Source organism: Gobio gobio, assembly GCF_949357685.1.
Source record: "Gobio gobio genome assembly, chromosome: 2".
Classification (NCBI taxonomy): Eukaryota; Metazoa; Chordata; class Actinopteri; order Cypriniformes; family Gobionidae; genus Gobio; species Gobio gobio.
The window spans coordinates 44992468-45009568 of NC_137098.1; the positions used below are offsets into that span (position 1 = coordinate 44992468).

The 17101-nt window shown below is 38.7% G+C and overlaps 1 protein-coding gene across 1 annotated transcript in view; it reads left to right on the forward strand.

The window, feature by feature from the left end:
- The first annotated feature begins 3314 nt into the window (after positions 1-3314).
- Positions 3315-17101, forward strand: part of smad3a (SMAD family member 3a) — a 41713-nt gene continuing 27926 nt past the window's right edge. Inside the window, exon 1 of the mRNA XM_079844130.1 lies at positions 3315-3785. Within this exon, the coding sequence (XP_079700256.1) occupies positions 3583-3785 (203 nt within the window). The 5' untranslated portion in view covers positions 3315-3582. The remainder of the gene's footprint in view (positions 3786-17101) is intronic.

The following is a 17101-nucleotide window of genomic DNA, read 5'->3' on the forward strand; positions in this document are numbered from 1 at the left end:
AACAGATCCCGTCACACACAAACACAGTTAATCAGAGCATTTGCCAGCAATATTTGTTTATCTCTCCGTACCTGTCACTCACATGATAAGTCATCACGCCTGAATTGTTTACCAAAATGATTTAGTAACATTTATATCCAGATGTATCCTTCAGCAATAGAATTTATACTCTTTTATACACAGTATATATAAAATTATCTTGTGAGAACACTGAGTAAATAAAACACAGCAAAACACGCTACTCTAAAGAAATATTCAAATATATATACAGTAATATAAAATAAATTGTATCAGTATATAGTTACAGTACAGTTCATGTGCAATTTGCAACATTGCAGGGTTTTTACTTGATATAAATATATAAAAATAACTTCATCAGATGGTCTGACAATGATGCTGTCGTACTGAGATGCTCAACTGTTTTCAGTTCTGACGAATGTACATATGAAGCTGAAATCATTGCTATCGCCCACCTGTTCTTTATCACACTGATTCCAGTATTGTGTTAAACACTGTTGATTAGACATAAGCTTCATCTTATCACTCTAACACATGTCTTCCACTGGGACATAGTTCAGCCCCCTCAGACCCTCTTTACCACCTTGTAGCTCCCCAGGGTCTCTTGAGTCCAAGTATGCACAATAGCCTCATCATCCATCAGATTGTATAGGGCCATTACTCATTCACGCAGCCTTGCCTTTTGTGTGAGGCAATTCTTCAGACAAACACACACACACACACACACATATATCCTCAAATCCCCCCACTTCGCTGTTCTAGATCCCATCTGCCCCCTGCCCCCATACATCCTAAACTACAAGCCCCCCTAGGCCCTGGACTTCATCCCTTCCTATACCCCTAAACCAGCTGTCCGGGAGCTGAAACCCCTCAGGGAATAAACAGGTGCTGAGCTTGTGCTGGCCATTGCAGTCAAGCTGCACATTTTTACACACACAACCTCCATCCTTCCACACGCTGTCACACAGATGACAAAAACACACTTTTAGCTATAACTGAGGATATACATCCCATTCAAAAGTTTAGGGTCAGTAAGAATTTGTAATATTTTTTTTAAAGTAGTCTCTGCTCACCAAGGCTGCATTTATATGATAAAAATACAGTAAAGACAGATATATTTTGAAATATTATTACAAATTAAAAATTATTACACCAGTCTACAGTCACATGATCCTTATGAAATCATTCTAATATGCTGGTTTGCTGCTCAATATATTTTTCTTATTATCCATGTTTGAAAACAGGATTTCTTCAGGATTATTTAATGAATACAATGTTCAAAACAACAGCATTTAGTTCTTATTGTCACTTTTAATCAGTTTAATGTGACCTTGCAGAAACTACATTTAATGAACAAATGTGCAGTTTTTTTATCTTCTGTATTCCTGAGATGTGTCATGCTGTGCACAGAAGGGTCTGTTTATACAGTTTTGAGTATGTATCGACCATAACCGTGTGGGAGGACAAGAGAACAAAGGAAATGCTATAAAAATATACATCAGATGTTCTTTAAAATAGATAAAAGGAAGAAGCAGTGCAACATTGAGCTGAGGTCCAGGGTATTTTTAGCACAGCTAGTGAACTGTTTTAAAAGTGTACCAAGGGTTACCATACACAAATTTAACTAAATGTGTGTAGCTTTAATGACCTCCAATGTAAAACTTTAGTTTGAAGCTGTTAAAAATTCATGAAAATTGTCTTGATGTCGAACAGCTGAGAAAATCGAGAAATTGGCATAAAACGGCACACTTATTACTTATTGCTTCCTTCTTGCGTAAGGCCTTGTGTAGAGGGACAAAAATCTTGGGCTCAATCTGATAAGGATAAATCAAATCTGACTAGTGCACTCTCCCTTGTGTTTGCATTTTGTATGTAACAGCTGGCCCTTGGCTGCACACACTTCTTTTGACACTTATGACCTAAACTCCCTCTGGCATAGGCCTGTGTGTGTGTGTGTGTGTGTGTGTGTGTGTGTGTGTGTGTGTGTGTGTGTGTGTGTGTGTGTGTGTGTGTGTGTGTGTGTGTGTGTGTGTGTGTGTGTGTGTGTGTGTGTGTGTGTGTGTGTGTGTGTGTGTGTGTGTGTGTGTGTGTGTGTGTGTGTGTGTTCCCACAAGACAATGGTTAGTACTGACAATATACAACAAACAAACAAAAACCATTCAGGTTAAAAAGTTAGTGTAAAAACAAAAAATCAAGACAACATAAATAATAATGTTAAAATATCATCACAAGTCCACACAAGAACTAAAAGGTGGATCCGGATCGTGTACATTTTTATCTCCTCTATTTGCTAACACAGTTAATAAAGTGCAATAAAATTTCCTCAATCTTCCCCTCAAAATAAGCAGCTTGTTAAAACTTGTTTATTGTGCTCCAAATGAGTCTTGTACAATGTTTGTGTGTGAGTTTACTACTAGCCTACATTAGCTAGGGATGGATGTGTATGATTGCATGTTGTTGTCATGCTGAGGCAAGGCATTTGCATACTCAGCCATATTCACTCCCAAAGCAGCCCATGCTCAGTATAAGATTAATTAAACTCTGTATAGGCCTACTCCGTTTGGTGGGATAACCCCCATACTCACAGACAGTCTTATGGTGAGAGAAAGAGTGGGGGGTAGGAGAGGTAAAGGGAGTAAAAGGGAATGTCACTATTTTTGTCTTTTGAGACTTAAACTGTAATTGCTTTTACTGTGAATGATAAGAAAGCTCTTGTATGAATTGTTTCCTGTGTGTCACTGTCTAATAGTGGTTATCAGGCGGGTTTTATGAGCGTTTACAATAGCTCAAGAGGAAGGGAGCAATAAAACTGTTCAGTGTGACTGTTTCAATTGTGTGACATTGCGCCTAAATCTATGGCATACTGTATATTTTGGGAATTTAACAGCGTAATTTGGCCATATATGATGTCAACATGCCACCCTACCAGAAAAAAACCCCACTTTATTAAGATATTGATATGACTGAATCCTCCTCTCATGTGATTTTACCTCATTTTAAATATATTTCCGAAAGTACTACTAATTTCTTTAGGGGTAAAACTTTTTAATGAGGAAAAAATCACTGAGTGCATCTTTAAATGCAGACACATAACAGAGAGCCGCACCACACAGCACAGCGGATGACTTTAATCTTGAGTAAATCTGACTTTTTAAACGGTGCACAGAAACGTAAGCTATATTACAAACAGACGAGGTAATGCATTATTTAAATAAATATATCTGTTTTCTTTTCTTTACAACTTGTCCAGACGGAATGGAGGGGACTATTTTCCTGCGCGGAGTGATATGAATGGCCTGGCAGTTAGTAGTGTGTGTGTGTGGCGCGCGCTATGCTTGATGATCTCGGGAGACACAGACGGAGCTGAGCTGAGCGCTGAACTTGAGACCGTGTCTCAGTCCCGCCTTAAGTCCTTCTCACTTTCCTCCATATTATTATTAAGCTCTAAGAATTTTATTTTGATTTACCGCCTTCGGATTACACTGAAGATTAAAAAGTATCCCGCATTTCTCTCCGAGTTGCGTGAGAGACTGCGCAATAGAGGAACGTTGAATTGAATTCAACATGTCAATTTTGCCGTTTACTCCGCCGATCGTGAAGAGGTTGCTGGGCTGGAAGAAGGGAGAGCAGAACGGACAGGAGGAGAAATGGTGCGAAAAAGCCGTCAAGAGTCTGGTGAAGAAGCTGAAGAAGACGGGACAGCTGGACGAGCTGGAGAAAGCCATCGCAACTCAGAATGTCAACACCAAGTGTATCACCATACCACGGTGAGTGTTAAAAACATCCTCGACTTTACTGGGGGATAACATCGGGTTGTGGTGAAATGGGGCACTTTTACTGTCGTGATGTTTGCTGAACCAGCCCAGACTGAAGCTATAACACTGCACACATTCAAACAGCACAGTAAAGTTAAAGAAAGCAGAGCCCCTTCTGTTTAGAAATCAACTCTTGTGTTTCCTACATGGATCATTAACAGCATCCCATACTATGAGTGCAGCAGCTCGTATCTGTTTATATGATCAAATTCCGACACTCCTGTTGATTTATTATAACTTAATACTCTTCTGGCCTTTCACAAACCCACGTTTGCCTTGCCTGGGGTTGTCATTTACTCTCTGGTGAGGTTATATAACCCGACCTTAATCTGGGGAACGCTGTAGCTGCTGTATCTGGGCTAAACGACGTGTTAGGAATCCCGTGCTTATATGTTGGATGGCGGATCCATTTGGCGCAGGACGTTCAGCTCTTATTCTTCACAAGTGCGTGTGTGCATCGGTGGATATAGGATGGACGTTGCAGAACGAAGTTGTGGTTTTTCTCCTCAGTTTTGCAATGGTTAATCTTGTTATGTCACAGTCCTATGCTGGCAAACTGAACTGCTCACAGGTCTTGGCCGCATGAGCCACACTATAGGGCTGCCCGCAAGCAAGCAAGCCCCTACACTCAGCAGATCTTCAGTACAGAGAAACATAGCATTTTCACTGGTTCTGTCATCTTGTTTTGTCGATGTATACAAACATTGTACGAAATTAGAGCTCATTTACAGAGGCCATCGAAGATTTTTGTAAATTATGCTTTTTTGTTGTTGCTGTAAGACATTTTCATTTATTTGTTTATGCAATATCCATATGTCGACTTCTGAAACAGTTATATTTGTTATAGTATTTAGAAGGTCAGAAGGTTTTTCCTCAAAAATGTTAAGCAGCACGACTGTTTTCAACATTGATGATAATAAGAAATGTTTCTTAGAATGATTTCTGAAGGATCATGTGACACTGAAGACTGGAGTAATGATGCCGAATATTCAGCTTTGCCATCACAGGAATAAATCACATGGACTTTGGATTTTAATTCGACAAGGTTACTTCTAGTTAAATCTTTTTACAGACACAAATACTGTAAAGGTAAAGACAACAAAATCTCACCTCTCTGTAATCCTCTGTCTGAAATGGGACCAGATTCTTCAGAATTAGTACACTGGAGAACCTCACAAGAGAGTTTATTTATGAGCTATTTGCAAAGTCATTGTCTTGACACATTTAGGTTGCTTGACTAAATTTACTATATTTGCTAAATTGGGTTAGCTAACGGAATTTAATTAAAGAAGACACTATGAAGGAGTATGTAACCTTATAGTCATAACATTTACATTTATAGTCCCTTAGAGATTTCCTTTCCAAATTTGAAGTTTGCATAATGTTGTGGTGTTACAGGGCCGAGCAGCTGCGGTCCAAGCCTGCAGCGCTGTTGTATTGGTTGTTATTTCCAAACAACAGATCACTCAGTGAAAGCAGGGCTCCCAGCCAGAGATCTGAGCTGAGTCACCCCGGAGGGAGAGTGAGTTTGAGCCTGTGGCTTTGTGGTGTGACCCACTGGTGCTTCCCTGGTTGAGGTTGGTGGTGACAGAAACCATAGCAAGTGAATACTACAACTATTGGGATGTGAGTACTGGTTCTTGATTAACTGGGATTGACTGGGTTTGTGTCAGTTAAGTGCATAAAAACAGTTTCAGCTTAGACTTCAGTCCTTGTTGTTAGAGTAGTGTAACCTGAATCAGCACAGTGTCCAGTCCAAGGCTCTATTCTTGGCTAGATCTGTAGACGGTAGCCTTCGCATCTGAGATACAACACTCTGCCTCACCCTGCTGGAGGATCCAGATTCCTCAGACACACTCGACTCACCTCAGGCCACACAAACCTGTCTTGTCCTCACATGCAGCTCATGCTGGAAACCTGTCCCGGCCTGCTGGAGATCCAGAGAAAGAGTGATAAAGAGATAGTAGAAATCGAGTAGAATAGGACATCAAGTTCAAAAGAAGCAACGGAAAGAGGAGATTGAAGACAGATTGAAATTGTCCAAGACAGGATACCAAAAACATAATTATACCATAGTCACACTTCCTTCGCCTGCCATACACCTGTCGAGGACCTATCGGAGTCTCCACATAGACTTCCTGAGAGGATGTCTGTTCCACAGCTTGCCTATGTTCTGAGATGCCTGCTATATCTCAACCCCGCAGTCTTTGTTTGCTTTTGCACTTTTCGCACAATGACTTCAAAGGTGTCTGAACTGTGAATAAAACCTGTGGTCCATTGTGTGGGCGCATTCAACGGAATTCTCAAACAAGTCGCCTATCAGCTAAGAAATTGTTTGTGCTCTGCCACGGCGATAGAGTTTATTGTTGGCATTTGAAACTGAAAGTGTCTACGCCTTGAAGAGATGTCTGGCTTTAAGTCTGACATCCTGAAACTCTATACATATACAGTGATTCAAAGGCGCTTTTGATAAAACGTGGAGATTGGATGTCATTGGCTTGTAATTGATGTGCCGAGGGTTGTTTTGTTTCAACCAGGGTAATGCCTTCAAAGCGCCGCTCGTCTGAGGGAAGTGCATCTGTCTGATGATTCAGAGTTATTGTGTGGCAGCTGATAGAAAGAGAGTGAAAGACAGCGTGACAAAATTTCACAACCCTTTGAAGTGATGGCTGAAACTAACAGTAAAGGCTGGCCACAGACTTGTCGTAGTTTTATCTAAAGCACCTTACTGTACACTTATTACTGTGACTGTCCTGGAGAAGTCTGCGGTTAGGTGTAATAGTGATGATTGGTAGGGTGATGTAAAACATATTTTTAGTATTGTTTAGTTTGTGAGTTGACTGAACAAATAGTAGTATAATGGGCCTCAAAGAAACCTGGGGCTGATTTTGGGGTTCACCTGATCCTGATCGAATGTTTCATAGGGTGCAGAGTGCAGCTGAATGTAACAGTAGTGTGCAGAAGAGCGGACACACTTTTTAAAATTTGGACTATTTTTAACATCACCATCTTAAAACGCAACTTTCGTGGTGGGTCTCTGAGACGCAAAACGCAACACAATGGCCAAAGATGTCTGTCTAAATGTGTATGGTTGTAGCAGCGGTGCTCAAACAGCATTCGTGCTGCTCAAACAGTAAAATGTGGTGCTAGCAATGCCAAGGTCATGGTTTTGTCTCTCAGGGAATGCATAAACAGAAAATGTATACCTTAAATGCACACCTTAAAGTCCCCATTAATTTTTTTTTAACTTTTAGTATGAATATGTTAGCCTTAACAGGGCTCGAAATAAACTTTTTTATTTGGTAGCACTGGCGCTCCCAACTTCAAAAAGTTAGGGGCACCATCAAAAATTTAAGAGCACCACAACTATAATGTTGTATACTTAAAGGATTAGTTCACTTTGAAACAAATGAAAAATTACCCCATAATTTACTACCCTCAAACCATCCTAGGTGTATATTATTTCTTCTCTCTGATGAACACAATTGGAGTTATATTACAAAATATCCTTACGCTTCTAAGCTCTATAATGGAAGTGAATGGGGCCCACGAGTTTGAAGCTCAAAAAGTGCATCTATCCATCATAAGTGTACTCCACGCGGCTCCTTGAGGTTAATAAAGACCTTCTGAAGAAAATCGATGGGTTTTTGTAAGAAAAATATCTATATTTAAAACTAGGGCTGAACGATTTTGGAAAATAATAATTTTTATCATCGCGATTATTTTTATTAATATTGCAATTGTGATTTAATATGCAATAATTTTTTAAGCTCTTTATCTTCTGTATTATTCAACAAGGACAAGCAATAAATCATAAATTGTATAGTGGTGGGAATCTTCAGGCACCTCACCTAAATTTAATTATAAATGTAATTATAAGTAATTACACATTATAACATTTTATTAAAACAATTGTATGTCAAGAATTTAAATATATAAACTAATACAAAGTAAACCATAAAACATAAAAGCTAGTAAATAATAAAGAGGAACAAAAAAACAAAACATGAACAAAGAGTGCTTTCAGTATTTAAGAGTATCTGAACTGTGAGTGATTTTTCTCTTTCTCAGCTTTACTGTTGCTTGATCATTAATGATGACATCATAGACAGCGGGAGATCTGCATTCACACAAATGCACAGATCTCTTTTGAATTATAAGATGTGGTTTGTCCTGTCTGTTTAATTCCTTAAGGCATTACTGGCTTGTGTTTGCATTCATTTTGCGTCATAAAAGCATTTTGAGCACAGCCGCATGCGCGAGCACTCTTCATAAAGCGTCGCGCGAGGATTTAAAACTGAAAGCCTTCTGTCAGTGAGTTTCCTATTTTTAATATATCAGCAGTTAAGCACACTGCATTCCAAACGACATAAATGTGACAAACAACATGGGACCTTTAAAATAGAAAACAGCTATTTTAAACTGTGATAATATTTTGCAATATTGCTGTTTTTACTGTATTTTTTATCAAATAAATGCAGCCTTGATGAGCATAAGACTTCTTTCAAAACCAATAAAAAATCTTTGAGACCCCAAACTTTTGAATGGTGGTGTAGGTATACTAGTCATTAGTCAACTCGCTAATCAGCAGCAAGTTGGTTGTTGGAGGAGTAAACGACTATCGTGACCCCCCTCCCCAGCCCACCCCAGCTTTTGAATCTTTCAAGAACCTTTCAGTTTCCAAAGGATTTGTATGGAAAATACTGGTGGGCATAACATCAAGCAAAGTGCACGTTTCTCACAGCGCATATCCTGTGCAATGAAGCCTGTGAATGTCATTGTAATTCGCTTCAGCATTCCCGAACTTTATGAAATATTATTTTATGGTTCGAGTGGTGTGTGTGTGTGTGTGTGTGTGAGAGAGAGAGGAAATGGAAGCAAGCAGAATACGAGTGTTTCTAAGGCTGCGTTCACACTGCAGGCTGAAACGACCCAATTCCGATTTTTTTGCCCTTATGCGACCTGTATCTGATCTTTTCATGACAGTCTGAACGACACAGATCCGATCTTTTCAAATGCGACCCAGGCCACTTGGGTATGTGGTCCAAATCCGATACATATCCGATCTTTTGAAATGCGTCTTCAGTCTGAACTGCCAGGTCACATGTATCCGACCCGCACGTCGTTGATACGCGACAAACGTCATCATTGTAACTCCCGTTCCTTACTCCAGTCCAGTGGTGGCGGTAATGCACAAGAAATAGTTGCTAACCACCAATAAAAGAAGAAGTACGCACCTGTTCTGTTGCTAGCCAATACACTCCAACTCCAACGCGTTTCTGCACTGTTATGGGCCGCCGCAGACGTGTCTCTTCCCGTGACAAAGTTAGTTGAAGGCGCTCGCAAACATAATTGAAGGTGGATCTGGTCATTCTGAAGTTACTGACGAATTCGGTATCAGTAAAGCCACTCACATCAGTATCCCACCACTCCTGGCTGCGACTCCGCACACACACGTTTCTCTGTACCGACGTTGCTACCACTGCTCCACAAAACGCCATGGCCAAAAACCTTGCTCTCCTTCTCTTTTTTAATTTTCTTCTTAACATGAGAAGGTTGTAATGGTGCTGGCTCCGTTGCGAAAATAACTTTAATAAAGCTGAACGAACTCCAATGCTGACACCCATATTTGGCTACTTCCGTAAACAACAAGTGACGTCGTTGACCGTTGAGTACTCTTCTGCGCATGCGGGTCACTTCTGGGTCATTTCACGTTCACACAGGAGATCACAAAAGGTCGCATTTAATTGGAAATGTGAACGGCCTTGCAAAAAAATCGCATTTTTTCAAAAAATCGGAATTGAGCATTAAGCCCTGCAGTGTGAACACAGCCTAAAACACACGCAGCGCCATCGCACGCCTGCAGTTAAAAATTAAATCTAAGCTCAGAATCGACCCAGAATCGACCCAGAATCATTGGAGAGAGAATATTTACTCCCACCCCTATTGTATAGTATGACCAACTCAATATTTGATAGTTTAAACACAAACTGTTCTTTCCTGTAGGCCAGGCCTGTAGGCGTAACGTGCCAAGTTGATGCTCCTTCTGCAGTAGGCTTTACTTACTCTCGCGTGTCACATGACCAGACTGTAATCGCTGCTTTCCGGTTAAAAAATTGTGTTTTATCATATTGCAATATTATCGTTCAGCCCTATTTAAAACTTTATAAAGTACAATATCTATAATAAGTAAGTAAAATATCTTCAGCCAGACCGCCTTCCGCATTCAACTTGCGAAGAAAAATGTAACGTCTCTTGCAGTTAAAAATGCTTACACTAATTCATGCGTTGCCCCAGTTACGCTTTTTCCATAAGTTGAATGCATAAGTTAAGTCACTCACTCATTTAATTTGTCCTGGATGAATATTGTTGGTGTTACAGGGCTTGAATTTTGGTGTGGGATTGCGCGTATTGTGAATAATTTGACTAATTCCCGTAGATTCGCCCTTGAGTATGATTCCGCTGCTTATTGCGCCTAAACAGTCAAATACAGACAAAAAAAAGTCTTTGTGAAGTCTTTGTGAGTATTCAAGTAAACACTGTCAGTTATGTTTTAAGTGAACGTTAACAATTAAGAAAGAAAATGCATGTGTAACAGTATAATTAATCCGTTTGTCAGGTTCTTCAAGTGACAGCAGCCTAGAATACTTGCTGCCAAATTATGAGAGAATATTAAAAATATCTATATGTCAGTTTTCCCCCATGGTATTGATGTCAAAATTATGGGCAGTTAAAACTCTAAATGGCTAATGTCCAATATTATGTTAAAAATATTGGTAACACTTTACAATAAGGTTGTATTAGTTAACATTAGTTAATGCATTAGTTAACATGAACTAACCATGAACAACACCTCTGTTCAGCTTTAGTTCATCTTTGTTAACGTTAGTTCATAAAAATCCAGCTGTTCATGGTTTGTTCATGTTAGTTCACAGTGCATTAACTAATGTTAGCAAAATTTTAATAATGCATTAGTAAATGTCGAAATTAACATTAACAAAGATAAATAAATGCTTTATAAGTGCAGTTCATTATTAGTTCATGTTAACTAATGTAGTTAATTATTGTTAACTAATGAACCTTATTGTAAAGTGTTACCAAAATATTAAATGTTTTTTTCGTCAGGCTCTAATTTGCAGACTCTCATTGAGTTAAGCAGTTGCAGGGTCTACTTGTTTAAGCAGCAATGGAGGCAAAACAGATCCGAGAGGAATTTCACAAAGGAGAATTAGAAACAAAACAAAAGGAGGGAAAGAAAAGTACTGTGTTGAAGCGTTTTAGTGAAGTAGTTAACCAAGATGAATCAAGATAATAATAAGACATTTGTCACCAAATCAGCATATTCTCTCCATCTCACTCATCTCGCGTATATTTTGTCTTCATCTTTGCCGTCACAGGGCCAGCATATTAGAATGATTTCTGGAAGATCATGTGAAGACTGGTGTAATGATGCTGAAAATTCAGCTTTGACATTGCAGGAATAAAATAAATTTTAAAATATATTAAAGGTCCCATGATGTGGATTTTTTAATTATTATATAATGTTTCCTGAGGTGTACTTATATTGTTAGTATGATTTTTACATCATAACATTTTTATAATTTAGAGCTTACCTCTCTGCGCCCTGCACAAGCGTAGATAGTGAGCGTTTGTTCAGCTCAGCTTCTCACGTGTTGGATCGGATGAGAACGAAACAGACTAACTTGTGACAAAGCCGAAATACTTCTTTTTGTAGCCTAAAGAAGAACATGCATGCACTTTTGAAATGAAATACTATCAGTTCTGTAGCCAATAGGATGATCATTTTTATTTTACCTTAAAATTACATTGACTTAATTTGATTTAAAAAGCACCTGCTGTAGCATCTTAGTTTTTTTCGTTGCACTAAACATAATTTGATTTAACATTTTGGAACAATTATATACTTTGGTTTTATTTAATTTCACTGGTAAAGACTTTTTTTCTTTACACTGAATTTAAAAACAAATGCTGATTTAAGTAACATATTTGTTGGGATTGCACAATATGCAGTTGCCTTTAATTTCACCTTTCAGCCTTTTCATTTCCAATTAAATTTCCTGTTAATTTCAGATTGCGGACTTGTTTTCATTAGACAAAAGCTAATTTAGCCTGTTAAATACCAAATAAACATCTTGTTCATGTATACTTTCATTCTTTTATTGTGTAAAAATATATATTAAAAAATTGGAAATCGGTATCGGAATCGGCCAGTTTTCTAGAAAAAAATCGGTATCGGAATCGGCCATGTAATATCATGATCGGTGCATCACTAATATGAATATAGTAAGAGGGATCGTTGTGCAGCATAACAGCATCATTCATTATAACGGCAGTTTGGGCAAATGTGCAGATACACTCGCAACATGTGATTGACAGCTTCAAACATTATAAAGAGAGAGTTCTTTGATCTCGCTCTGTAGTTTAATCAGAATTTAGCAGATAGTGTTCTTATTTGTGTCCTGTTCGACTGATAGTGTGTCTGTAGGTGTTTGTGGATTCCCTGAGGGTGTTATGATGGTTGTAACACCCAAGTGATGGAGAAGGCCAAGTGTGCCAAGTCTGACTGCGGTTGTGTGTCGTCTGTGAGTTTGTGTATCACAATGTGTTCTGGAAATGTGTGCATTCATTGTGTACTGTACACACACACTGTTGTTGTGTCTAAGGAAGTCTGTGCATTGAGAGCAGGTATTTGAGCGTTAGTCTCATGTGCTCGTGTGCGTCTCTCCTGTGTGTGTGTTGTTCAAGGCAGGGTTAGTCAGCCTTCAGGAATGCTCTGTCTGCCCAGGGGAGGGCGTGGGCCGCTTCTGGGTTTGCGGCTCCTGCAGGGGTTGAAGGTTTAGAAAAGCTCTGTGCCGCCTCCATATCTGTTGGAATAATAGACACTCTGTACAGCAGACAACAAGACTGCTTTGTGCTACTCTGTCATCACTAACCCTACCGCTGACCCTCAGACTGCTTCTGACCACCCTGAGAAAATAACTGTCCTTCAGTCGTGAACTCTGTGTGTGTGTGTGTGTTTTAGAAGAGTGCCAGTGAAGACTTTGCGCAGGATGTTTTGATGTTTGTCTGAGAGTTTTGAGAGACTTACTTTAAAGTCTGCCACGAATGTACACTGACACTGATCCAAGTTAATCACTGTAGTCTTTAATTTTAAGACTGTTTTATCTGAGGTGGCTCTGTGGTATTGCAGGTAGGTACCCTGAAAGTTAATGTCTGATCATTATATTATATTATATTATATTATATTATATTATATTATATTATATTATATTATATTATATTATATTATATTATATTATATTATATTATATTATATTATATTATATTATATTATATTATATTATATTATATTATATTATATTATTATATTATATTAATTATATTATATTATGGGGAGGGGGATGCCATACATGAATTCTGACCTGTATATGACTACAAAGCCCAAAGTGTGGGCAGGGCGATAAACAATATCTTATCGAGGTCACGATAACGATGATAAGCTCTGGACATTTTTACTTGATATGGATTAATCTAACATGCACTAAAACAAGAAAACGTTTTATCCATCGCACCACAACAGCTAAAATCGGTCCTCACTGGACGCAACAAAATGACTGTTGCAAATCCATTTGTCTTCTGTGTCTGACGTCAGAAATAGAATGGGGCATCAGTTTACTGTCTGAGATTTGTTGTGTCGCATCACAATGCGGCCATCTATTGTTGCCGTCTCAAGTAGTTTGTTGTTCCGTCTCCTCCATTTTTTTTTCGACTGTTAAACAATATCTTGGGCTAGTGTTTTGTTTTCACCTTGTGGATGAACTAATAAGAGCAAAAAAAATTAATTACATCGAGTATTCATTACAAAGTACATACGGTTAGAAAAATCTGGCTATATGCATATGTGCTGTATGCATAACCTACACTGTAAAAAAGGTCCGTAAAAATAGGGCCCAATGGACTGTGTATAAATGTATACAATGTATGAATATGAAGGAATTTTCCGTATTGGTTTTTTACAGGTGTTTTACCTGTATTTTGAGGGTTAACGTAAATTTCTGTAAAATTACTGGATAATGTACTGGCAGAAAATTACCTGTACATTTTCCGTTTTTATTTTTTACAGTGTAGTGTTTATGTAAAACTGAAGTATACTTTGGTCTTAAGTTCACAACGCTAGTTTCTCGGATTACAGTGCCTAAGTGCCTGAAATGCAATGCCGCTCATGACAACGTGTCGTGAACAATGTTTGGTTGGATCTTTGTTCAAAGTTGTCTTGCCTGTTTTCTGGGGCACAATTCATGATGTATCTGTAATATCTAAGATGGTCTATGATGTATCTAACCAGCTTTAGCTGTGTTTTCAGCATGGGTCTGTTTTCATTACAATTTTGAAAAGGTGTGATGGGAGGATGTGAAGGGCAAACCATGCAATGGAATTTTTGCAATAAATGTACCTGTCAAAGAAATAATGGTAAAGAATAATAATATGGTCATGTACTCAGACACTGCCAAACTTTTTATCAAATTACCTTGACTCAGTATGTCCCCTTGAATATTAATGTCGCAATGAAACCGACGTAGAGAAGTAGTAGCTATTTTCTTCTATCTTGTGACATACAACTGAGTTAAATGGATCATCAAAAAATAAACAAAAAATTAGGTCTGGGTCTTGGTTCTATTCATCGCTTTGATTGGATGGAGAAAGATCTGAATGCGAGCTTGCAGTAGTTGATTGTAAGAAAGGGGCAGGGTTTAAACCAACTAAATGATTGGATAAATATGGCATAAATCAGTGGTTCCCAACTTTTTGTACATGAAGCCACCCCTCCTTACATATAAGAAAACCTGAGACCCCCCCATCCCCCCCCCCCCCCCCCCCCCTCGGTCAAAAATAAAGAAAAACATGCAATTTCAAAAACAGCAGCAATATAGTTTCCTCGATAAACAAAGCAGCGCTTATAAACACTACTAATTTAATAGGCATCATACGGAGGTAAGATGAAAAGAAAATATCATTGAAACTTTTGTGAAGTCAGTCAGTTCCCTTCAGAAATGCATTCATATAAACCCCCACCCCAATTTAATGTGTAGAGTTTACTTCCCGTATTCTGAGCATTGCAAGTGAGCTTGCTCTTGGTACAGTATTTTCTCTGCTCTCCTCTTTGCATCCGTCTTTAGTATGTCCCGTCTCTGGCCTCTGTTAACGTCAGCCTTCCTAATATTTCCACACAAATGACATTTTGGGAAATTATTGCAATGCATTTTGCATGCAAGTCCAGAAGAGAGATCGGACGAAATAAAACAGAAAACAGAACTGGCCAGTTCTGATTGATGATCGATTGACCGGTGCATTGGTCTCTAGCCTACTGGCAACCCTTCACCTGGAGATCTAATGAGGAAAATATGCTCTTGTGTGAGGGATAGACTGAGTTCAGAAGAGAGTGGAAGAAGAACAGCACATGTATGCAGATGTAGAGCAGCTACAGTTAAAGGAACACTCCACTTTTTAAAAAAAATAGGCTCATTTTACAAGTCCCCTAGAGTTAAATAGTTGAGTTTTACCGTTTTTGAATCAATTCAGCCGATCTTTGTAACTGGCGGTAGCACTTTTAGCATAGCTTAGCATACATCATTGATTCTGATCAGTCCATTAGCATCTCATTCAAAAAATGACCAAAGACACTTTTCAATATTTTTCCTATTTAAAAAAATTCCTATTTTAAACTCTTCTACAGTTACATTGTGTGCTAAGACCAACTGAAAATGAAAAGTTGCGATTTTCTACACCTATATGGCTAGGAACTACTTTCTCATTCCTGCGTAATAGACGCGGTTCTTCGCGGCCGTACCATGGCTGCAGCGGCGCAATGATTCGTTGGTATTCTGTGAAACATGGTGGTAGTATACACCTTCGACTTACTATCACAGCCCTTTACAACACACAGAACCATGGCTAATCACACAGGTAAATCCACGACACAATTTGTCGGCTGCAAGCCTGAAACTCTCTCTGCAACTACACGAACTTAGTGCCGGTCACATTGAAAGTTACCTAGCTAGGGGCTACTTTCAGGCGCTGTAATATCATTGCGCTGCTGCAGCCATGGTACGGCCGCGAAGATCTGCGACTATTACGCAGGAATGAGAAAGTAGTTCCTAGCCATATAGGTGTAGAAAATCGCAACTTTTCATTTTCAGTTGGTCTTAACACACGATGTAACTGTAGAAGAGTCAAGTTTTAAATAGGAAAAATATTGAAAGTGTCTTTGGTAATTTTTTGAATGAGATGCTAATGGACTGATCAGAATCAATGATGTATGCTAAGCTATGCTAAAAGTGCTACCGCCAGATACAAAGATCGGCTGAATGGATGCAAAAACGGTAAAACTCAACTATTTAACTCCAGGGGACTTGTAAAATGAGCCTATTTTCAAAAAAAGTGGAGTGTTCCTTTAATGGCGATTTGGTGGGATTTTTTTAAATAAAGTAGTTTGAATTATACACACCATTTAACTGTTATTATTGTACTCTAGCTCGGTGGAGACTGAGACGCTGCTGCCACTGATCTTTTCATATTTACTGCACCTTTCACGGCTGGTGTGAGCAAGCTTGTGTCTTTTGTGTCGTAAAAATGTGATCGGCAAGCTGAGAAACCATGTATAGAATCAAAAGAAGTAATTATCTACAGGCTCCGATCATTCAGGCGATCATTTGGAGCATTTCTAGAAACTATAACTATGAAAAGGTTTTTCATTTCCATATTTGACCTCAAAGCATATGAGCTCCCGTGCCCCCCTGCAAACTCTGGACCCCAGGTTGGGAAACATTGGCATACATCACCTGTCTGTTGTTCCACCTGAAGATCGAGTTATGGCATTTTGATGAAAGGTTACAAGGTCAAAAAATAAAAATCGCAATAAGATCAATATCTTGCCTAGGATGAGATGCATAAGGATGAGTTTTCTTTTCATGCCGACTTTAGAACCTTCTGTGGATGTGGAAATGTTTTCACAATTTAATGCTATGCTACAGAACCTGAGGTTCTGAAGTCCTTTGACATTGTGCTCACTTTTTAGTTTTATGAACAAGGTATAAAACAAGGTTTTAAATGATAAAAACAGATACATGTCCAAATAATTTTTCTTCTTCTGGCAGGTACATTGTCACTTGCTGCAGCATCATATACTGGCCAGTCTTATTGAAATGCCACTATCACAAAGACCGTTGGCTTCCCTTGCCTATTCTCAT